The 25,622-nt window shown below is 38.4% G+C and overlaps 1 protein-coding gene across 2 annotated transcripts in view; it reads left to right on the forward strand.

Annotated features, from left to right (window-relative positions):
* LOC103359678 (serine/threonine-protein kinase BRSK2-like) overlaps window positions 1-25,622 on the forward strand; it is a 182,710-nt gene that overhangs the window by 116,626 nt on the left and 40,462 nt on the right. For both annotated transcript variants that reach the window (XM_008285148.1, XM_008285149.1), the window contains exons 3-11: window positions 352-437; window positions 3,606-3,746; window positions 7,836-7,952; window positions 13,097-13,130; window positions 13,798-13,866; window positions 19,440-19,586; window positions 22,110-22,141; window positions 23,463-23,627; window positions 23,860-23,957. In XM_008285148.1, coding sequence (XP_008283370.1) covers window positions 352-437; window positions 3,606-3,746; window positions 7,836-7,952; window positions 13,097-13,130; window positions 13,798-13,866; window positions 19,440-19,586; window positions 22,110-22,141; window positions 23,463-23,627; window positions 23,860-23,957 — 889 coding nt within the window. The remainder of the gene's footprint in view (window positions 1-351; window positions 438-3,605; window positions 3,747-7,835; window positions 7,953-13,096; window positions 13,131-13,797; window positions 13,867-19,439; window positions 19,587-22,109; window positions 22,142-23,462; window positions 23,628-23,859; window positions 23,958-25,622) is intronic.

A 25,622-nucleotide genomic window follows, 5' to 3' on the forward strand; every position in this document is an offset into this window, starting at 1 on the left:
TTTTTTTCACTTTTTGAAGATCCAGGCGGAACATATTTGTGCTTTAATAAAAGCGTCACACTCTCAACACAACAGCGTCTCAGTAACAAAGCAGGGAGCCTAACAAGTGAACCAAATCTAAAGGTTAAGTGCGTGAGTTTTTGTTTCAGCAAGCACCAAACAAAATGAACGCCTTCAGGGCCACGGGGTTTGATTAACGTGATAAAATATAACAAATACACTTTGTGTGTGTGTGTGTTTCCAGGTTGCACTTTCTGACTTGAGCCTCATTATTTTCTAAATGAGATTAACATTAAACTGCATGACTCTACGTTTTGTGACTAATTGTGTGTTTTTTGTGTTTCCCTGCAGGTGGAGCGGGAGATAGCCATTCTGAAACTCATAGAGCATCCCCACGTTTTAAAGCTGCATGACGTCTACGAAAACAAGAAATACCTGTGAGTACATTTCCCCAAGTGTTCATTCGAATGCTTCATTCTCACTGTCTCACTGACTACATCGTCTGTTTTCGCTTGAGGCTTAAAATGCAGCTTTATTTTTGGAAAGTTTACCACACAGGAAATATAATTACTCAGGCTCAGTGCTTCAACTCGTTCAGTGTGAAGAAAAACAATGGTTCTGAATTAAAGTGTGAAGTCTCAGCTTTAATTTGAGGAGGGTCACATCAGTTTAGAAAGTGGTGTTTAGGAAGTTCAGACCGTTTAGTACATGATGGACAAGGTTTAAGTGTGCAAAAGTAATTGCACAAATATGCATTAAGAAAAATGTGTAACTGTCCAAACATTTACGGTGTAAGATAAAATAAAGAAAAGCCTCTATCAATCCCACAGTGGGAGGATTTGTAGTGTTACAGCAGCAAAGGGGACAGTGCAAGGATGTTGGCACATCATTAGAGAAATACAAAACAGCGAGCAACATGCAGGTAGTACCGCTGATTTTGTACAGCTTCTTCAATATGTAGAAATTCAGATTTTATACAGAATCCTATGAATGTGGGATAGAAGATAATTCTAGTATAGAAAACATTGATATTGCACAGATTCTACAGATATTGCACCGGTTGTTGTATATGTAAAATATATATTCATACTAGACACAGTCTTTTAAATACACACATCTAAAAGCATTGATGCTGCACCAGAGAAATTAATATGACTGTTTTTCTGTGTGCGTTTGAACTGTATAAAAAGGACACAAGTATCTGACATCTGCTGTTGGACCAGAGTCTTTACTTATATATTAACTCATTAAAGGAAAATAAATTCCGTTAAAATGTTTACAAAAAATGCTGAACAGTATATATAGTTCTGATATCAACTTTACTTTGAATAAAAACTTTAATTATTTACGGTTTGATTTACCACAAATACTTGTGATTTTTAAGAAATCCAGTCTTCCTGCAGTGACATTTCCCGCCTTTATTGACGTTCACCAGTGATGGTAAATGTTTGGTGTGATTTGTGCAACATCTGTATGTAACAAAAATAATGTCAAATTTCTATCAAAAGATTTCCAGCAGGTGTTTTTAGAGCACACTGTGTTATTTAGATGTTAACCTGAATGCTGAGCTCATGTTCATGAGCTGCTGCTACAATTACATTAATGTTAGCATGCTAGGCTAACTGGCTGCCTGCTCCTGAGTGGAAAACTTGTCACATGTTCCTCATAATTGTTTAAAATAGGGAACTAGCTGAATCTAATACACCTTTTTGGACCTTTGGTACTAAAACCACGGAGCTGGAAACATTTGTAACCAATGGCAACCCTTGGTAGGATTCATTTTGTTAAGGCACTCATGACTGTAGAGCTTACTTCACTGGTGCAAGCTCAAGAATTTCGGGATTTATTTGAGATTTCTTTACAACTGACATTGTTTTTGACAACTATGCATCGTAAAAAATCATTTGTCAGAAATCACTAACACTTACCCTGCACATTTAACTGGGTTTGTAATGTTTTGATTTGATTTTCATTTCTCATTTCATCTGTTTTTAAATATTCGCAATTAAAAATGTAGATAATGGTGCATCGCTTTTTTACATGGGGAATCTCGTAAAATGTTAAAAAACTCTCAATCTTATGAATTTGGTGCTATTTTAAACCATATTTGTGTGGCAGCAAAAATTTATTTTATGCAGTAAAAACGATGTACCTCAACACAACTACCTTGCAGACCAAAATCAGCACCACTCTTCAGATTAAAAAAAGCCCACAGAGGTTTGAGCTGATCTTTAAAGACTTACAGAGTAATTGTATGAAGATGAAAACCAAAATCTGAATATTGCTGTAGATGCTAAACTGCAAACTGCATTGTACCGTTACATGAAAGGTTTCTTTGGTCCCGTCACCTTAACCTGTCCCCTGCGACTGCAGCTTTCGTGTATATCCATGTTTTATTGTATACATTAATCTCGTGTATGTGCTCCAGTGGCACGGCTTAATGTGCTTTTCAATAATTGATAAAGGCGCTGCTGTCAAATGGAGCAGGAATTTGTTTTCCTAATGTTGCAAGGACAGCGGCGGACGGTCATCATGGATGCAAACAGTTTGCCGTAGGAACTCCGGCGCTCACAAATCACAGCCGAGCGTGTTTCTAATTTAAATAGCTCTGACAGGTAAACGCTTGAACAGATCCCTTAATCTGCTAATAAATCAGGCCGCGGGGAAGACGGGCGGCGGGAGGAGCCGGTTCTCCAACGGCGGGCGAGGATCAGCGATGTCTCCGAGACAAATGAACGGAGGACGCTGATAAAACATTTTAAACCACGAGCACACAAACCCACGCGAGCTGGGGGATTTTCTCAGGGATTTATGTAGAGCATGGATGTACTGTGGTGACTTCAACACGTCGCCCAGAAATACTCTGTAGTTTATGACTCAATTATTTCATTAATGCCTCTTTCATTTGGAGGAAAAATGAAACAGGATTTCTTTTGATGAATCTGTTTAATTTGTATGGACTCACAGGTGGGAAGTAGCCACATTTACCCAAGAGCAGGTCTTTGCTTGAGTCATTCTGGGATATTTTCTGCCTTTTTTTCCCCCCCTGTGACATTTCAGAGGAAAATAATCTTACTTTTTACTTTATTTCATTATCCGATGGCTCTATATACGTTCCAAGTATTTATTTATTTAGTATTCCGCAGTTCATTTTACAGTATAAAACAGAAATTCAATATCTCTGAAATAAATAATTCAAAATTCAATCACCTCTCAACAATTGCATTATTTCGAAGCTGACAAAAAGACCCCGTTGGGACAAATTCCCAGTGCAAAAACCTTACAAATGTTTAAGAAAACGGCAAGTATGCTTCTTATCCTGGAACTTTTTAATCACCTCTTTGTAAACCGGTGTTTTATAATTAAGAGGAAACGTCTTAACAATGTCAGCAGTTCCTCATTACAGCAAGAAACTGAGCAAAATGTGTTTTTTCATGGAAAATGCAGCCCTAAAGTGAAAACAACGTTTCACAAATGATTCAGTTTGTACTTTTGCTTCTCATACAAGCAGGATTTTTATTGCTACTACTGACATTTTACTGGTAATTTAGGATTTGAGAAGTTTTGCTGTCGCGCTAACCTCCTCCGTCTGTCTACCTGTGCAGGTACCTGGTGCTAGAGCATGTGTCCGGCGGGGAGCTTTTCGACTACCTGGTGAAGAAGGGCCGGTTAACACCTAAAGAGGCCAGAAAGTTCTTCAGACAGATCATCTCAGCCCTGGACTTCTGCCACAGCCACTCCATATGGTTGGTCACTAGATCACAGACTGACAGAGATCTTATATTGTTTTTTTTCAGTCGGTTTGCATCATGTCTTAGTCATCCATTATCCATTATCTATACACCGCTTAATCCTCACTAGGGTCGTGGGGGGGCTGGAGTCTATCCCAGCCAACATGGGGTGAAGGCAGGGGACATCCTGGACAGGTCACCAGTCTATCACAGGGCTACACTTAGAGAAAGATAACCAAGCACACTCACACCTACAGACAATTTAGAATTACCAATTAACCTTAACATGTTTTTGGACTTGTGGGAGGAAGCCGGAGAACCCATGCTGCACAGGGAGAACATGCAAACTCCGGGACGCGAACCGGCAACCTTCTTGCTGCGAGGCAACAGTGCTACCAACTGCGCCACCCTGCAGCCCATGTCTTAGTCAGCATGTTGCATTTTCATACGGTTGTAGGATTTGGTTGCTTTTCAGTTGCATTCATTCCAAAACTGCTTTCTTTAACTTAACGTGTCACTTCAGAAACACATAGCTGGATTTTTCCTGCTGATTTAGACCTTCTTTCTCTCTTCGCTCCACATTCAAGATTCTGTTCAGCTAAAACAGAAAATTGACTCACAGCTGAAAATTGCAGGCTCCTACACTGTGTGTTTCTGTCTAGAGGTGCAAAATGTGGGAGAGGGGAGAATGGAAATTTACACAAGTAGCCACTGCACCTGATTTATCACTGCTGACTGACCACTGCAGCAAAAGAAACTGCGTCTGTAGCAGCGCCGGTTAATCAGACTCAGAGGGAGCCTGGAGTCGAAACAGTGTTAGAGACCAACAGACACACAGTTTAGACGATGAGAACACTTTGGCAACAGCATTGAGGGGTAGCAAAAAAAAAACCCAACACCAAAGTTTCCCTCAGTGGCCTCCTGCGGTTTATGTATCACGGTAAAGGAATATGTTAAGACCAAGTTTAACCAAAAATTTTCCACATTAGTTATTCGCTACAAGCCTGATTTCCACACAGACAGGTTTCCTCTTGTGGGATAAACAGAAATACTTCAGCAGCAGAGAGCACTTTCTTTTGTTACACACTGCTTCTCAGCCCAGCGCATTAAATCAGATTTTATTGAGAGGTACTTTTGGCTTTTACATGTGTAGTCAGAGTAAATACTCCACTCAATTTCAGGCTGTACAACTGTTTTTATGTAATCCTCCATGTTGGTTGCTGAGCTGTGATATGCAAACTGTTTTTTGTAAAGTTTACCATCTGTTTAAACAAAGTGCAGCCACACCGACGACTTATTTGACATGATGTCGGTGAGTTTGGAGCCGACTCCGAGTAAACATTCAAGTAATGTTAAAGAAGTCAGACCAGGCTGTCTCCTTTAGGTTGGACCAGTTCAAAGTTGTGAAAACGTGGGGGTGTTCACAGGTAATCTGTTCCTCCAGCCATCAAATACAGTGGACTATTCCTGAATGACTGGTGATCCTAAAATAACATGGACGATTGTCCAACCAGTGAAAATCTGGTAGAATGAAAGCGTAACGGACACGACGGCATTAACCAGATTGAACAATAGTGAAGCAATACTCTGCACAGGACGACATCACCTGAAATCAATACCACGATTAATTGCAACACTTAACTTAATGGGTTAGTTAATGATTATTTTTTTAAATGAGCAAAAAAAATCTATCTTCGAATTAGACATTTTTAAATGATTTCCACGTAACAATGAATAGAAAATTACAGATTCAGGCCCCAAGTAGCATTTATTTAACATTAAAGTCCTCAGAACACTTTGATTTTAGATTTTTTTATTTTTTTGACTATAAACTCCAGCTCTTTTCTGTATCCACCATTTTTACCCTTTTTACAGAATTACACTCACTAGTTCACTTCATATGCTGAAATGAACAATAAAATTACAGTTTTTCTTTTGTTTTAAATGGCTAAAATATTTTTTTTCCTGCTCAAAATAGAGATTTGAGGAGTGACTATGTATGACAGTAAGCATTTTTGGTTTTGCCTTTCCTTATCCTACATAAATCTGTGCATTTTCCTGTTATTTCCGACCATTTTATCAACAAAAATGTTTGTTACGCTTGAGTACATGAAAGCCCAATCGACAAATAGGCAACTTTTTCTCAATTCTTATCATTTTGTTGCTGGTGATTTTACCTTCTCGCCTGCTTAAGCCTCTTTCATGGGCACCAAAAACATCCTTGTGGAGGACAAATCTTGTTAATATTGCTGGAATTAGCTTTTTCTACAGAGATAGTTACCAAATTAAGCAATTTTAGCATTCAAATTTACATCCAAGATGCATTTTTTATGGCATTGAATTTCCTGCTGTCACTTTTCTCAGATGTGCACAAGATGTTATTCTGTCGTGTTTCCTGAAGCCAAAGTTCACCCACATGACCAACATGTATTGTTTATCTGAACCTTCCTCATCTGCCTTGATTTCTCCAGCATTAGGCTGATGTTTGCTGTCCTCGTTAACGTTCATTGTTAAGTTGCTTTGGTTAAAACTAACAGTTGCTAGTGAGGAAATAGCACACCAGCCACATCTGTAAGTTGGTGTGAAGAAAGATCAAGAACACGTCAACTAACAGTGATGAGCTGTTTATTGGTGACGTCAGCTTTGATTCATTGCAGAAGTTTACTAGTCTAATTATTCAGCTGTGCCCCACTGAGAGTATTTACTTTGGGTTGAGTAAAGAACCCCCACAGAGGACAAAAAAATACTCTACAGAGAGAAACTGATCAAAAATAATCCTCCAGGGCGCCCCTATAGCTCACCTCGTCGAGCGGGCGTCCCATGAACAGGGTCTATAGCTCCCTGATGCAGCGGTCGTGGGTTTGACTCCCATTCACAACTCTTTGCTGCAGATCTCTCCCCATTCTTCTCCCCTCTTTCCTGTCTATCTCTACTGCTTGAAAATAAAGCCAAAAAATATATTTAAAAATAAAAAATAATAATAATCCTCCAGTGGTTTCTATTCTAAGAGTTTTATACGACATTGTCATCATTCCTAAAAGCACTGAAGTCTTAGCTGACTGAACAACAGGTTTCCTCTTCAGCCTCTCCCCTCATCAGCTGTTGCTAGGGGCGACTTTCAGGGCTCCAGCTCCTCTTGATCTCTTTTCATCTCCGGGAGCACCTTTAGTTCCTCCACTCGTGGCTGCAACACCACGTATCGAAGAGCAATTGCACATCAAAGACGTTCTGCTTCTGACTCTCAGCATTAGACATCAAGTGTTTAGCTTTGAAGGATTAGATTTATTCTGCACTGTGTGTGTTTTCTAGACAACACAGGGAGACATTGGAATTGAGCTTTTTATCTCCTGGTATCACGACTTGTAATCTAAGAAGATCTTGGTCGACTGAAATTGTCGACCAGCTGGTTGGTTGTAAGGAAAAACAGGCCACAGTACGCTGATTCCCTTCACCTGCTCGCCTTATTAACCGTATTGAATTATAAATCAGCAATAAACGATAGTATATGCAGCATGTTGCTTCGTTTCATCCTGGTTATTTTATACTGAAATGATAGCAGACTAAATGTTAGAGGAGTTGAAGCCAGCAGCCTCCATAAGGTTGGGTTAGTTTAAAGTTGTAGAAACATGGGGGTCTTCATGTACAATCTGTTTCTCCTGCTGCCAAAAACAATGGATTAATCCTGGAGGCTTGTTGATTAAGTGGTTTTCTCATAATGAAACTAACACCAGCGATTGTCCAACCAATGAGAATTTGGTCAATGAAGCCATATTAACCAGTCAACCTGGAGAATACAGATCAATTATTCTGAGTAAAAAGTGTAGATTTTGTTGTTTGCTTGACACTCCTTTACACCTGCAGTCTTTCAGTTAGTGATGATTGCAATCAGGTCGACTTTACCATCGAAGAATTCTTGCTTTTAGGACTGATACATATCCCAGGTCAAATCTAAGGTAGACCGTGAAAGTGAATCTGTGAGCGTCTTTACTTCAACAGTAGACACGGTTAAGATAGCAAAAAGACTATAACAGGTGTAAATGTAAAGATCACTGTTCAGCATCTCAGTCTCTTTTTTTCTGTGTTTCCTCTCCTGTCGTCCTTCAGCCACAGAGATTTGAAGCCCGAGAACTTGTTGTTAGACGAGAAGAACAACATCAGGATAGCAGACTTCGGCATGGCGTCTCTGCAGGTCGGGGACAGTCTGCTGGAGACCAGCTGTGGGTGAGTGTCTCAGTCGCTTTAAGTAAATCTCAAGTCTTTGCACTCAAGTTGAACATCCAACACTTTGAGTTGTAAGTCCCTGAAACTTTGCTTTTGAAGATGTACATGTAAACAGAGCAATAGATGCAGTACGTAGACCATAAAAGCTCTTTAAGCTTTGTGTATATTAGTTTTCTAAACATATTCCAGGCTAAATGCTTTTTATTACTTCTGTAAACCTCTGCTCTCTCTTTGTTTTTCACCTTTTTTTTTTTTTTAAATCCCCTTTTGACTCACCACTCCAGCCGTTTGTTCCCAGATATAAAACCCCTGAAGGGCACAAAGAGTTTAATTCCTCCTGCATTGCTCTGTGCCATTAGGAAACAGCAACATTTCTTTGTCACACTAAATCCACAGCGGTATTTTGAAAAGTGGTTGTGGCTCCAGAGACAACAGAAACCTTTCATTTGTGCAGGCTTTAGAAAGCTCTGCAGAAGGCGGTCTGGTCCACTGTGTTAACCGCAGGCCGACCGGTGGTTCACAGAGTCTGCCATGTGGAACGGCTAAAACCCGACTCCTCCGGCTCTAATGCTGCACAAAGCAAGACAGGAAAACAAGAGCAAAGTCCTCATTATCATTGAAACGATGCAGGTAGCGGTGCGTTGTGAGATAAAACTGCTTTGGTACACTTTAACTACACCTTTTAACCTTTTCTTCTGAGACTTCTGCATCATCAGTAGGTTTAGTTAACACACTTTTCAAGTTGCTAAGTTTTGATGAATTGCTGGTACGACTACGTTTAGTATTTTTACTAATATTCTTAGATGAGCAACTGCTGGATTGAAAGATGATATGAACACTACAATTCTGTGCAAAAGCATGTCTTGCAACCTCAGATTAACATTTTACACCCTCAGTTTAATATTTTGCAGCTTCAATTGAATATTTTTCACCTTTAATTAAATATTTTGTACTTTCAGTTTACCATTTTGTATCCACAGTTCAATGTTTTTGCAATTTCGGTTTAATAATTTGCACCCTCAGTTTAATTTTTTGCAACTTCAATTCAATATTTTTCACCTTCAGTTTCATGTTAGGCAGCTTCAATTAAAAATTTTGCACCTTAAGTTTAACATTTTGCAACTTCAGTTTAATATTTTGCACCCACAGTTTAATATTGTTCAATTTCATTTTAATATTTTGCTCCCTCGGTTTAACGTTTTGCACTTTCAGTTGAAATTTAAATGACAAACAAGTTGTCATTCATTTGTGAACAGTGAGTAGGAGCTCTGCCATCCTGCAAAACGGCATAAAACAACAATCAGAAATGTCTGTGCAGCTGCATTTGGTGCCTCTAACTGTAGCAGGACAAACTCAGTCTGCAGGCTTTGCTTCTAATCTAAGCATCCTTACAAGGATTTAGAAAAAAACGTTTGGGGAGGCTGAAGTCGAACACCAGCAGCAACAACACAGCTGCAGAAGCTGAGGCAGATCACAGAGGCAACAGTTACCGGCAGCAAAGTCATCACAAAGACTCCAGACGAAGTTATCCCAACTGTCTTAAGTGTAGCGTTTACTGCCACCGAAAAATACCGCCAACTTGTCTATACAGTGAAGTACGGTGTTAAATTTGTAGAAACTTCAGGTCAAATGTCAGTACAGGTGTTGCGTTCACTGTCTCTGGCTGGAAGCTGGAGTCTGGAGGTTCGGAGTCATAAAGCAAACTGTTGCTGAAAAGAAACAGTTTGCTAAAAGTTTACAACTTTTGTCTGCTGTGTTCCAGCATCATCTGTTCATCATAGCAAACTGTTTCATTGTGATTACCCGTATTATTTCATGTACAACCCAACTGTAAATCAGGTTAACTACACTCTAGTGTTGAAGTACAGGCGGCCTAAACAAGTATATTAGACGTAGTAAATGCATAAAAACTTAAATTCTTAAGTCTTGCGTGTTATCAGTAAATATCCTGCCTGATTAAACTATAAACTGTAAACACTACTTTGGCTTTCATGACTTAGTTACAGTTCCTATTATTTTCATTATTTGCTTTTATTATTTTGTCAAACTTTCACAGAGACAAATCTTTGCCATCAACACTGACATAAAGTTCTGTGTACTTGCAGGTTTCTGACTCTTTGATCTCGGTAAAAGCAGCTGTACATGTAGATGTATGTAAACTGGGAGATAATCACTTCATGGTGGATAACAATCACTTCTAGGTGTCTGTAGTCGTACAAGTCATTTTGTTGTTGAACTGGGCCTGATGCTTAGTAGCAATGTGTTGAAAATGTGACGCAGCAGATATTAGAGGCAATCTGTTTGTAAATCCCTAAAAACGTGTGTTCTGCATTTATTTTTTCTTAAATTAAAGTTACACATTGTTTTAATTTTCTAATTTAATGAATTACTCATCAAAATTTATAAATAAAAAACTACAGAATGTATTAAATTTCGATTAAAGAGTGCACATAAATGTTTTGTGCATGTGTTAGTGTAATATCTGTGCAACAAAACCATGTCTGTACTTATTAGTTTTTTATCCAGCATCTTTTTCTATGTTCTCAAAATGTTTCTGATGTAAAAAGTGAGCTAGCAGAGTGCACGTTTGGACTGATCTCAGTCATGAGAACGTGATGTTTGTTTAGCAGCATCTGCTAATAGTTTCATAGTGACGCGACGTGACGGCAGATAAACAGTGTCCATGTCAGGGTCTGCCGGATTACTCTTCCATACATGAGTTTGTATGAAGAGCTGCTGATGGATTTTACTTTAAATATCCTTCATGAGTAATATGTCAAACAAGTCTTTCACTTCATACGATGGAATTCATTAAATGCACATCAGCAGGAAGGATGAAGATTTGCTCGGCTGTAATTTAATTGCAGTTAGTTTATTGTGACACGACTGTGTTTGAGCAGATCGGCTGCTTTTACATACATTAGCATAATTAAGTATGAAGAAGATGGAGAGAGTGTTTACTCTGGGAGTTTCCGTGAGGAGAGTCGTGCTCTCTGCTTCGTTTGTTTTGATGAATCCACGCGGAGGAAGACCAGACCTCTGCTGTACGTGTGGGATTATTCAGAAGACGCTGAGTTTACCGAAACTTTTCTCAATATTTTTTTCCAGCTGCTAAACTAATCTGCTCTTCTTGACTGCCAGTAATTGTGTTTACTCAGTGCTAATGCATCCTTGTAAGTTATAGACATTTCAGTACATACAGTCCCAGTGCAGGATCACTGGCATGTGAGCAGGAAGTGAACTGCAGGGAGTCAGGGGGAACTTTAATCTTTTTAATAAATCATGAGCTCCTCAGAAAACCTGATTTAAGAAATTCTGAGGGAAAAAAAAAACACTGACAGTGGTCTATCTTTGCTATGCATTTTTATGTTTCTACATCTTCACCATCATGGCTCATGTGTACAGTAACACTATTTCTAATGTATGATTCATGCAGGGGGTGATTCATCACTAATTAACTTAAGATGTGCCGGCTGTTCTTGACATCGCCGTCGAAGCGTCAGTGCAAAATCATAAACTTCCCTCACTAAGATGGGAACAAAAACAAGCATTCTAGATGCCAGCCGCAGTAAAACATGACAGGCAGGCAGCTACTTTTCATCAGTTTTAGTATTATTGTTTTTATTCAGACTCTTATTAATGAGAAAAATTGTAAATAAAGGTTATATCTGTTGTTTCAGACCATAAAAAAGTGAGCATCCCTGAAAGCCGTGGTGTAGTTCACACACTGGATGTGGGACATTTGATTCAATAAAACCTTGGCCTCATGTAGATATATAACTAGAAAGTCACAGCTAAACCTAAATAGTATTACCAGAAAATTTGAAATGCTGAAGGAGGTTAGCTGACGTTAACAGCGGTAATACTGACATGTGGCTGAATTTGAACACAGCAGCATCTGCAGAGAGCAGCTACAACCTAACAGAAGAACAAACACGGTCAGTTTACACAGTGAACCACTGACTTTTTGATTTTACTCACTATGAAGTTATTTTTATTTTAAACATTTTTTCTATGGGGACGTTGACTGCAGCTGCTGCACTGCTTTATTTGGTGACTGTTTGTTTTTCAAATATCAGTAACAGCATTTGCATTTATGTCTTGATTAGCTTCTATCTGTGGGAAATCTGCCTCATGCAGGGGTGGCTGCAGTATGCCTGTTGGTTGAGACTCGTCCATTATTGACAATAACTGTTATATTTAAAAAACAAACAAACTATGATTAAAAAAACAAACAAACAAAAAAACATGTTAATGATGTACATATAATACTATCGTGAATATTTCAGTGCCAGTATCTACTTATGGTGTGATTTTACCAGAGTAATTTACATATTAGGGAATACAACAAGACAAAAACGATATAAAATACTCCTTTACCTGCCTTTAGTACATAATAAGGCTGAGACCCAACAGTGTTATTAATTATAGAGGATAAACTAAGTAAAGTAATAATATAGCTGAGACCCTACAGTATTATAAAATGAGACAAGTTGCTTGTTAACAACAACTATAGGCTGCATCGTTTAAAAATGGATGACAACTTATACAAATTAAAATATTTACAAGTGGTGCTGTTGCTTTATAAATAATTAAAGTCAACGACAACTGTTGTTTTTACTTCAACTGACTGCACCACATGTACATAAAATATATGTTTTTTCTAATTAATACCATTTTGTTTGAAACAAAATGAATCGTTTTGAATCCACCTCCCCACACTTGTGTTTTAAGTGTAATTCACTGGCTGCAGCAGCAAATAAAACCCCTAAAAGAAGGCAGCTCGCAGCAAAAATGGTGAAAAACTCCGGTACGTCCCTTTATGCCGGCTGTAAGTGTGTCACATTGCGGTGTCACTATTGGCTGCTGTCATATGTTATTCAACAGGATGAGCCACCGTCACAGGAATTTGGATTGAGGCCATTTCACGTTATGTAATACTCACTTAGCTGACAAAAAAAAATAATCCATAAGGCAATAAAAGTTTATTTTATTGTTGTTATTTTCAAGGATTCTTGCACTGGAGCGGTTTGTATGTCTTCAGAGAGCCTCGTGTCACCTCCTTCACCTGCTCGCTTCCTCCTCAGGTTGTGTGTAGCGTTGTGTTGTCTCCACTACAATAACCGCCTGTTGGCCTCTTTCAGATCTCCGCACTACGCCTGCCCAGAGGTTATCAGGGTAAGTGCTCTCTCTGCCTTTCTTTCTTTCATACAGTAATAGCAGCTGAACAGAGTGGCTCTTACATCATCCTCTCTGCTTTCACTCTGCTCCCCTTTTTTCCCGTCCTGCCTCCTTCCTCCCTGAAGAACACACTTAGCATTTCAGCTTTTTGTGGCGTCTGTCTCGGCTCGTTTTGTTGCCATTTTTCTTCGTGACCAAACCTATGTGCTTTTTTCTTCTCTTCATCTAATGTACACAACTCACAGAAGGACTTCCTCACAGGAGCGTATTACTGCCACACTAGAGGAAGAAAAACATGTTATAATGTTAAATTTATTGCTATAACAAGATGTTTTTCATGTTATTATGAATGGACATTTGAAATTATAGTTGTTGAAGAGTAATAAGTAAGAAAATATTCAAGCAATTCAGCAGCAGCTGGACATCTGAGGTCCTCACAGTCCAAATCTTCATTTATATATTGTAAAAGATTTTGGAAAACACAGGAAACACCTGAGTTCACCAAAGAAGTGCATCACAAACTGCTGATGTTACCCTGAGAATGATCACATAGACGTCGAAGCGCAGAGCGGTTGTGGTGTTTTGCAGCTTGGAAATTAAACTCAGGATGAATGTTTCACATGTTTTAATATCTCCCCTCTGTGTTTGTGTCTGCGTGCATCAGGGGGAGAAGTATGACGGCAGGAAAGCAGATGCGTGGAGCTGTGGAGTCATCCTGTTTGCACTTTTAGTGGTGAGTGACGGCTGCTGCTGTAACGAGCTGACGTTGGTTAAAGAAAAGACAGACTAGATGTTGGGCTTTTAAAATGATTTTTTTAAAGAGGAAAACAGGATCTACACCGTGTGAGCTGAATGTTAGCGTGATGAAATCTCTATCGTGGAATTGCGCTACCAGATATGGATGGATTACTGAACTTCTGGGTGCAGGGAGGGGGGGCGCTGGACCTGCAAGCATCACAGGAAGTGACACAAATTACATAGACATAGAGCAACTGAAATGAGTGAACAATATGAGACATAAAATGATCGTAATTAGACGTAAAATGATTGTAACAAGACTTTGAATGATACAAAAAGACACAAAATATGACTCAGAATGAACTGTATGAGACACAAGATGATGAATATAAGACATACGATGACTAGCATGAGACACAATTGACCAAAATGAAGAGAAAACATAGGAAAAACATGCAAAACAATGTCCGAGAAAGTTTAAATTATACAAAGTTACACAAATAAGACATAAAACAACCAGCATTTGATGAAAAATGTCAATAAAGAAAAGCAAAGAGGTGAAAAACTGCCACAGAAAGACAAATAAGAGTCAAAATGACCAAAGTGAGATACGAAATACAAAGAAACACAAATGGGACGCAAACAACTAAAATTAGAAAAGAAGAAGAAAAAAAATCACCATGAGAGATGAATAATGAACATGGATAGACATAAAACAGCCAATATGAGACATAAAATGACCAAAATGAGATCCAAAACAATTGCAAAGATACTTTGAATGACACAAATGACACAAATGACACAAATGCGACTTAAAACAACCAAAATCTGATAAGGAATTACAACAAAGGAAAACAGAGCGATGCAAAATAACCACAAAGAGACACAAAATGTCCAATGAGGGACATAAAAATAACCAAAATCAGCCACAAAATGATCAAAATGAGATCCAGAATGACCACAAACAGACACAGGATGATACAAAGACACATAAAATAAAACACAAAGCAACCGAAATTAAAATCTAAATGAGACAAACATCGTCTTTATCACTAAAATGAGACATAAAAACGTCGAAAATTAGTATTACGAGACTCAGAACAACACAAGAAGCACAAAACGAACATTTTTTGAGATAGTATCTCCAAATTGATCCTATTCAATTGTGAAACTGCTGTTAATGCTTTCAGCTAAATTCACCTTCTGTTGAGCAGCTAAAGTGTCTGACCTGAACCCTGCAGTCTGACTTTATGACCTTTAGAGACATCAGTCATTAAATTACTTGTCATTACTGAGCTAACTGAGCTGGTTCCAGCAGCTCCAAAGCATCTATTTTCCAGATGTAACAGTTGCTAGATAGCAGATAATCAGTCAAAAAGACACAAAGTGAACTGAAGGTGTGTTTCTCTTCTGTGATGGAGCAGAGCTGAAAACAGACATTAGACCACAAATACAACTTTAGTGGTGCTACAGAGCAGCAATAAACTATAAGAGTGCAGCAAACAGCAGAGTTTTCATTTAGAATAAAAAGACTTCAGGTCCATTTAACTCATCAGGAAGCTGATGAATGTGGGCTGCCAACTTTTTCTGAATCAGAAACAACTTGTTAAACTTTAAATGTTTATCGTGTAGCAAAATGAAAAATTAAGGATTGTATAAATACAGTCAGAACAACAATAAGTGCTTTTTAGGGGCTTTTTTTGCGTTTTAAACGTGTATTATTTGGGGAACAGTTGAGAACAATGACGTGAGCTGCTTGTAAAACCATCATTAAACGTTGCTTGAAGGCATGAATGGCTTTGGTAAAAAAAAAAAAGGGGGATGTCAGATTTCAGCGAAGACTGTTTCTTGGTTGTTTTTAGTATTTGTCATGGAGTTTCCTTAATTAATTCAACAAATTTCTGATTGTGACTATGAGTGAAACATTCTATCTTTAAGTTGAATTACACTGAAAACTAGATTTGTGTCTTACTTGAAGGTTAAAATGTCCTGAATCTTGAGATTAGTTTCTTCAAACAGCTTTAGAAAAGAAGTACAAGTGACAGAAGCAAAAGTTTTCTCTGTTCAGCTGTTGCATTCGTCTGTTTGTACAGAAACATGATGCAGAACAACCTGTTCACACGCCTGGTTTTTGGTTGTTTTTTTACAGTTTTTAATGCAGTATTTCAGGAGGAAAAAGGGGTGAGAGGAGGAGGTTTAGTTTGCTCCTGAGGCGAGTCTTTCCGCTGGTTGAGCTCTTTATTTGTGAAGCTCCCAGCAGAAAATCGAAGATGAAGAGAAAGGTCACTGGAATGTTGATACACAAAGTAAAGCATCTGACAGCAGCACTTAAAGTCCAAATAGCTCAGCAGTGTTAATACAAAAGTTAATACAGAATGGTGCCGAAGACTGATGTGCTTGTTGTCTGCGGTTCACAGCAGCTGAGATTAAATTAAGGAAGAGATGTCGATAAAGGAATTGAAACCGCAGCATAAATGAAATGACAGGGAGTTCTTCTACTCATCAAAACCTACTGTTCTGATCTAAACTGACTAATTCGACAAATGAGTGTTTATGGAAGAAAATTCACAAACTACAAATTAGTAACAGTGATAAAAGTGGAAAAAGACTTGTTCTTTTAAATCTTTTCTCCCAGGTTTTCATCAGTTAAATGAATAAAAGAAAATGTTTCAACAGTCAGCTGAATGTTTAATATTATTGGTTGTTATCATACTAATCATACTACACTGTACACAACTAGAAAAATCATTACTGTATATGTTCACCCTAAAAAAACAAGCCCAAACTGTAAATAATGTACACATCAAAAATCTGTATTTTTTTTCCAAATGATAAATTATTTTACAATATTTAACCATAAAATGAAGCTATTGAAATCCACAAAAATATTCTTGTTTTTTTTATTATTATTTTTTATTATTTTTTATTATTATTTTAAGAATTAAAAAAGGTAGATATTTATTTATTATTTTTATGCTGTTTTTATTATTTAGTTCAATTTTTTAACAGTTTTTTCCTCATATTATGTTAAATTATAATTAATATCGAGTGAAATGTAAAAAACATTACACAGTTTTGCTGTTTTTCAATCAATCATTTTACAGATATTTTGAATTAATTTATTTTTATTATTTTTTTACAGTTTATGACTATAACAGCATTACACCGTTTTTTGTGGCACCTTGCCAGATTTTTGCAATTATTTGTGATTTTTTTTTTTTTGCACAAATGTGTTGTTTTTTGTCACTTCTTAATTGATTAGCCTCTTTTTGATTTTTAATTATCTTTTTAAAACGTTGCCCTTTAAATCGTTTGAATGACTCAGCTGTGCGTCGTCACACGTCGGAGGTCTTCGGCGGCTCTTTAATACCACAGTGACGAGTGAGCAGTCGGAGTAAATGACTGTGTTTGTTTGTGCGCCGAGTGAACGCATGCGTGCTTTTCCTCTTGATTAAGACGGAGCACACGACACAGTCATCATGCGAAGATAAATCTCTCCACTCGTGTTGTTTTGATTACCAGCTCGGTGTCAGCGGCCATCTGGCTCCGTCCCGCTCGGTTTCCATGAGTATCAGTCATCACGTCACTGAGCGGCTCCCAGCTGGAGACTCAAACTGCTTCATCACCGCTGACTCCGATGACTGATATCTCTCAGCAAACGGCCTGCAGCCCTCCTCTCTGTCAAAACCTAGATTATCTCCTGGTGAACACCTGACAGCACATTTACATGACAACAGGAGGATGTCAGCGCCGTGTATTGTGCGGTCCGCTCAAAGGGCAGCGCTGTGTTTTCAGATCTCCCAGTCAGAATGATTTAGCCCTCTGAGAGTGTCATGGAAAGTCTTCTTGGGTATTTGAGAAATAATAGCTGTTCACGAGGTCATATCAGAATCTTCTGGGAATAGAAGAACACCAAAGAGCTGCTGCTGTATGATTGTTCTCCAGTAAATTCCATTTAACAACAGGCTGCAACACTCATGACTTATTATATTTTGTTAGCACAAGTGACAAAAAAAGATTCTGCAGGTGAGATTGTAAAACCCAAAATGGACTTAGAGGGAGAAAAGTTAAAACACTTACATCTAAAGTAACGGTTTAACAGTTACAGAAGGTGGGACCATTAAATGGGACCCGTAACGCTCATCAAATGCTACTGAAAAGCAAACTGTCCGCGGATCTGTGAAGCCACACGATGCTAAATTCCAGCAGTCTGACTCAGCAGACTGTGCTGCAGTATGATGGTGTTTATTCCACAGCTGCACTCATAGAAAGTTGTTCTAAATCTTGCAAGATGTTAGTGATGTGCATCTCTGGTTTTCTCTGTGCGAATTGTTGAACTTGTACCCAAAGCGATTAAAAACCAAATCAGGATTTCCATTTTATCTTTGAAACAGAACTTAACATTTATGGAAAAGTGGAGCTGTGTGTCTGTTCAGTTTGATAAATATGTTCTATATGGTGAAGCAGCTTTATTTTTGTGGCTCTCCAATGCCTAGAAAGAAAGAATAATATGTGTAAAACATTCAAAAGAAAAGAAATTAACGATTAAGTATTAGGTATAAACTAGCCTGAAACCTTTATAGAATACATACAAATTTCCCATGAATTAAAGTCAGTGGAAAAACAGCAGTAAACAAGGTTTCTTATTGAATTTGGTAGCAGTAAAATAATAATGTAACCTGTGAGTGAAGCATTAAAGGACCAAACTACTTATTAAATTATTTTCACGTTAACAGCAGTTGATTTTATCAGAATGTTTCCAGCGTCAACCTTCACTGAGTCAAAACTCCAAGAAGATTTGTTGAGACCTGAGAAACATAGTTATCTCCAAAATTAAAAAAATATCAGTAAATATCATGAAGTTAGTTGGTTCTTCCAAGATAAACTTAATTCCTGACATTTTGGGGGAAACATCCTGATGTAGCTGAAAACTGTTTGCATAAAGTTTAAAAGGAATTTGCGTGTTTGCTGTGTCTCTACATTTTTAGAAAATATTTTTATTGATGAAAGTCAAAGATCAATTCATTAGTGCATGTATGTCAGCAAAAATGCTATCATATTTATGTAGCACATTGCAGGCTTGAGCACAAAGGATTTACAGGATAAAAACAATCTGAGCCCCGTGTTTGCCCTGCTCCTGTAAAACATACAAAGTAAAGGAGCATGAGAGCATAAATATCAGCAGCACTGAGCCCAAGCATAAACAAATGGAAGTGCAATGGCACAACAAAACAAAACAGGTAATTTCCATATAAAGTAAATAGAATACCAATAAAAGTATGGACTCTTAATTTAAAAGACTTACAAGTGCCAAATATAAGGAAGTGCATATAAAAATGCAAGAATAAGAAGCGTAATAAACATTTTTAAAGGCACTAAAATTGGTAAAATAGGTAAATAATTAAAACAATATAAAACAGCAGATATATTATTGGTATGCAAATGGAGAAGCCTTCATGTAAAATGCATGTTTATTAGAGGTAGCAGCAGCTGAAAGAAGCTCAACAAAACAGCAAAACTCCATAAAGTCGTGCACCTCCTCATGTTGCCTCCTGTGCTGCTTCTCAGGGCGCTCTGCCTTTCGACGACGACAACCTGAGGAACCTTTTGGAGAAGGTGAAGCTGGGAGTTTTCCACATGCCTCACTTCATCCCTCCAGACTGTCAGAACCTCCTGCGCGGGATGATTGAAGTGGACGCCACCAAGAGGCTGACGGTGAGCTGCAAGCACACACAAGAAACATCTTCTTACAGCCTGATCTCCTACAGAACAACAGGCCTGATATCTTTCAATAGTTTGTGTTTTTAGAGTCTGGGCTTCTGCCTTCAGTTACTGCTCAGGCTAAATTTAGCAGCGCTGCACTGTGACTGGCCCTGCAGCTACTCAGCTCTGCATACAATCTTTTCATCTCAGGCCAAAGATTTGTTTTGGCTCAGAATAGAAACGGTACAAAAATAACTAAAGTTCTATGAGATAATGTGCTCCCACTTCAGTTTTGAACCCTGAGCAGTTGTTTTTGGCATCACACCAACTCTGATGAGCCTTCAGACTGGACGTCAAGACTTCACACTTCAGCCACGTTCACACATTAAAATAAATAAATACACTTTTCAAAGGACTTTACAATAAAGCAGGGCACTTATACCAACACAAAGGACTAAAAGTAAGCAAAAAATCACTAAAATAATGAATATTTCACTGAAAAGCAGTTCTATTTATCTAACAATCTTTGGCCGATGGGAGTAAACCAAAGCAGCCAGAGAAAATCTACAATCACACTTGGATAAAAAATGCTAAATCCACAGTTAACACAGAGGTTGGAGACTAAAACCACTGAGCCACTGTTTCACCTCATTAACATAAATGACCATTAGTACATGGAGGGTTTTTTTTCTTTTTGTAATTAATGATTTTAGAAAAGCTTTACAGTGCAACAATTGTCTTTTATTTAGTTCCTTACTTATAAACCAGACAGCAGGCCTCTCAGATTTTTCTCCCATATTATAGAATTTACATTTAAAGCTTCACATTTAGTCTCTTTAAGCTGGTGTGTATTTATGAAACCCATCCACTGAATCTGGTGATAAGTTTTGGGGTGACACCTGTTCATCCACCTCATCCTGAGGCCAACAACCACCGGCAACAATAAAAGGAGTCGGTCACGGTTGAGGGATTTTTCTCCCTGTGTTTAGCCTCACAGGTAATAGTTCCTCTGAGATGCTTTACCTCCCCAGCAGGTCCTGCCAGTCAAGATTGGGGAAGTTAAAGCTTAAAGCAGGTTATGACAACAAAGGACAATAATAACTTACTGTTTCGTCTGCAAAATTAATTTTTTTACTTGAAAAAATGTTCAGTAGTCTGACATTCTTCCGTCAGTACAGCGCTGAATCAAGAGAATACACTTTTAAGATGATAGTGATCAAGTCGTTGTGATTGTCATGTTATGTGGGAGGCAGTCAAACGCTAAACTAACTCATTCTTAAAGTTTTCTAACATAACAAAAACTCTTAAGGTAATGAATCTCACCTTGTGTTTGTATGTTTTCATCAAGCAGCCAGGTCTGAACGAGCCAGTCCTGCTACTGAAGATGTAGTTTCTGTATGTGTGGTCCGATCAAGAAGTCTATAAAAAGCAAAAGCTGCACCAGATTAAAATGCAAAGTAGTAGTAGTGACAAACCACTCCCAGTGCTCCTGCCACGCCTTAAACACTCTCTGGACATCCCTTTCTGACCGTTTTTTGATCTACATTTGTGATTTTGCAATCGACCTGAAACTTATGAAGAGACCAAACATCGTATTCTGTGTCAAACTGACCGAACCTTCATGTCAAGGATCATCACAGGTGACGAGGTCTTCAGCTGTGATCCAGAGACCAAACATGTCCTCAGTTTAAGAGATTGCTTTCTCCTCGACTGAAGAACACGCACCAGGAGAAGAGTGTGACCGAGAATGTGCTCATCGTTTTCTTTAACATGCACAGAGTTGTGTACCATTAATTAGTCCCACAGTGTTGGACTGTCAACATTGACTTCTACTGTATCATCCTGAGGAAGAACATTCGCTGCAAACGACCTGATCTGTGGCGCATACCGAGGCTTTGAAAACTCAGTTGTTCACTCACCCAACTCAGCCGATTTGGCTCCCTGCAACCTCTCCCACCTCTACAAAGTAAAATCAAAGTTGATGTGTTGCTGTTTTGACACAATGGTTTAGATCCACATGGTGCTTGACATGGTCTCAGAACAGGACTTCTAGGAGGCATTCCAAATATTGCAGGAGCACTTAGAGCAGTGTATTACTACACAGCAAGACTACTTTGAAGGAGATAGCCACCATGTTTACATCAGGTTCAGTTTTAGCTTTTTAGAAACGTCGTTGCTCAACTTCTTGATTGCACCTTGTACAGTTTTACAGGAAGTGCTGCCTTACGGGCTCATCTTAAAGAATAAAACATGTATTTTAGCTGTACATCTGCAAAAGAAAGAAAGAAATAATCTAAAGTGACAGAGGTTTCTAATGTCCAGATGTGTGCTTTCACAAGGTGAATGTTAAACAGAAACATACAGTGAGGACTTGTCTTACTGAAATGAAGCCCTAACAAACACTGACATCTTGTTTCATGCAGAAATGCATCAAACGTTGCAGAAAGTCTCTTCACTAACAAGCACGGCCATGTTTGTTTGTTTCACGTACAAGCAGAAGTCATTCATGTTTGTTTCCTCTGATTGTTGTTACAGTTAGAGCAGATCCAGAAGCATACGTGGTACCTGTAAGTATCCTCCGGTCATTTCTTTCCTGTGTTTGTCCGTGCTGAGTGTTTGTTTGCGTGTCCACAACAAGTGAGCTGATGAAAGAAAAATAACATTGCAAGTAATGCAGAGTAACAACATCATCAAAGGCAGTTTCTGAAATCTCTGATGGAGACCTCTCAGAGCAGAAGCAGGTCCATTAGTCTTGAGTCCGTGAGCTTTGTTCGCTACGCAGTGATGCTCCGTCGTCCTAATGGACCTCTGATCGCTAATGGATTTACTGTTTCTGGGTTTCAAAAAGCCGAAATCTGTTATTGATTAGAATTACGCTCAGGGTTCAACTTGAATATCGAGACACTGATGTTTGGCCTGTTACTAGGTGATGCACATCAGTCAAGCTTGTCTTTTGACAGTAACAGGTTTCTGTCTTCCAGTTTATCCCAGGTGGGATCAATATTTTGAAATGAATAGCAAAAAGACGATATTCACCAAAGATGACTTGGTGTTACAAGACAGAAAGCTGCAGGTCCTGTAGTTAGCTTGCAATGTTGTTATTAATGATGGGAATTTTTATAAAGATCCACAAAAAAAATACAAAACATTCAAATAAATGAAGATGAGAAAGAGTACATTTCCACAGTTTTGTTAGAATAACGTCTGTCTGAAGAGGGAAATCTGTCCAGGAATTCACAAGTAAACAGAAGGAAACATTAAAGCAACAGTAAACATGATTTAGCTTTTTTTTTCTCCAGCTTTTTTTGATGAATACTCAAGTTTGGAGCCACTGGTTTCAATCTTTTTTAACCTAAATAAACTCAAACTTTATTTTTTTGTACAAAAATGGTTAAATTCAATTTTTTTCCCACTAAACTTCTATTAGATATATCAATCTATGCGTGTGAAATTTATGCTCTCGAGACATTTTGTTTCAGTGTTTTAGCAACAAAAAAGTGCAATTGATTGATTTGTTGTAAATTCATTGCCAACTATTGATCGATTAGGAGGGTTGAGTAATTTTTTGACAAAAAAAAGTTAGAAGTTTCTGATTCCATCTTCTTAAAAGTGACTAGTTTCAGGTTTAATTCCTCCTCTCTGTACAGTGAACTGAATATCTTTGGGTTGTGGACAAAACAAGACACATGAGGGTGTGATTTTAGACCTTGGGGACACTGATTGACATTTGATGTAGCCATTATCTGGCATTTTATGGAACAAACAACGAGATAATAAAATAAATATTAGCTGCTGGTGCATGTGAATGTGCCTGCATTTTAGCAAATGTATGAGGAGTTTTTCAATTCAGCGTGTGCAGGACAGCTTGTCATATGTTCTGTGTTGCAGAGCTGGAAAGAACGAGCCAGAGCCGGAGCAGCCCGTCCCCAGGAAGGTGGCCATCAGGACGCTGGCTTCGGCCGAGGAGATCGACCCGGACGTCCTGGAGAGCATGCACTCTCTGGGCTGCTTCAGAGACAAGGAGAAACTGACCAAAGACCTGCTGTCTGAGGAGTAAGTGCAGAGGGAGGAAGGGTGGTGGGACGCAATAAAAACCGCACAGGAAGCAGATTGAAAGGGGGGATGGAGGGAGGTGGCAGAGAAATATGAGACTGCTTGAGAAATTGTCAGTTTGATGAATTCTTCTATTTAATATGTCTCGTGATGATGGAGCGTCTTCTGGCACTGTTTTTAACCGGTGGCCACTCGGCTGATGGCGATCTCTCCGGCTGTCTTCTCTCTCCAGTGACAACCAGGAGAAGATGATCTACTTCCTGCTGCTGGACCGCAAGGAGAGATATCCGAGCCACGAGGACCAGAACCTGCCGCCACGCAATGAGATCGGTAGGCGGCTGATCTCCACCTCTGACCACGTAGAAAAATCTCAGCAGCCACTGGATGATTAGCTAATATATTTTGTACACACATTCATGGTGCCCAGAGGGTGGACTTTAATAACTTTGGTCATTGCCTGAACCCCAGTAGGATCAAATTTTCATTACTCCAATACTTTGGCAACATTTTGGAGATTCACAGCTGTTTGCCGCTGATCAGCAAATGTTGGTATGATGACACAGTAAACTAAGGAGCCCTACAGGGGTAGAGGACATTAACAGAAGCACTGAAGTAGAGAAAATGGATTTAAAGGCTGCCTGGTTTTGTGTAAAACAAATATAACACTTGTAATGCTTTCATTTTATGTCTTTAGGGCTGATCATTCTACCAAAATTTCCACAAACTCAATAAACAATGCACTCTTTTGTTGGGTAACCTCCATGTAACACTGTAAACTGCATTGTCTTAGCTTTTTATACATTTTAACTAGTTTAGTTTAGAAATTTAACTTAAATTTGATCATTATTTAAGTCTGTAACATGTAGGAATCAGGTATTAGTGGTTGTGTTTTTATCCCAGTGCTATCAATCTTTATTTTGAAATAAATATATCCCATCAACATACAGTTTGATATAATTAAATGTATGAATTAAAGGCAGCTTTATCACCAAACTGCATGAAATGACTCGTCCAAAAAATGGGATGCTAGCTACTAGTCGCTGTTTTGTTTTTCCGAACCATCATAAACTGAGTTAGCCACAACCTTATATAATTATGTGCAATGATAATACACTGAATGATCTAGTTCATTAAAATGGATGTTTTTCATAAAAGGATTTCAGCAGAACTAAACTCAGCTGTCTCATCAGACCTTAGCTGTGTGGTTAGCTTATGCTATACCTTAGCTGTATGGTTAGCTCTTTCTATGAAGTAGTTAGCTGTGTAGTTAGCTTCGTCCTTGACTTTAGCTTGGTAACGGGCTCTTTTTATGACTTTAGCAGTATAGTTAGCTGACTTTCTGTGACTTTAGCTATGTAATTAGTTGTCTTATCGTGACTTTAGCTCTATAGTTAGCTCTGTATATGACATTAGCTGTGTACTTAGCTGTCTTTTTTTGACTTTAACTGTGTCGTTAGCTATATTTCTATATTCTATTCTTCACAGTGCAACAAGCATGCTGGCAATATATTACAATAAAACAGATGACGGGTAACCAAGTTTAGCTAAATATGTGCTTTGTAAGGCAGTAACATGGTGACTACAGTTAACTTTAGCTGCTGAACATCAGTATGTTAGCATAGTGACACAGCATTTTGCTCAGAGGACTTGAGAACAAATGCACTTCAATGCATAATTCTGGCATACTTCAATTTTTCCAAACTACACCCCCATGTATTTGTTCTGGGCATATTTATAGGTAGCCTCCACTTGCATGCAGGGAGTTAGCATGTATTTCATTAAACATTTTCTATAAAATCTACATATTCCATTTCCACATTAATATTCATTTTTTTCCATCCTCCGCCTTCTGCTGCACCAGAATTCATGCAGAGTTTAGACAAAAAAAATGCACAGGCCGTATAATAGATAGTTTAGCTCACTGGAACGCTTGGCTCTCCGCTGATATATTGTATTTGTACGTAAATTATTCATTGCACCCTTAAAATGAAGTAT

This window comes from Stegastes partitus, unplaced genomic scaffold (assembly GCF_000690725.1).
Source record: "Stegastes partitus isolate 25-593 unplaced genomic scaffold, Stegastes_partitus-1.0.2 Scaffold388, whole genome shotgun sequence".
Lineage (NCBI taxonomy): Eukaryota > Metazoa > Chordata > Actinopteri > Pomacentridae > Stegastes > Stegastes partitus.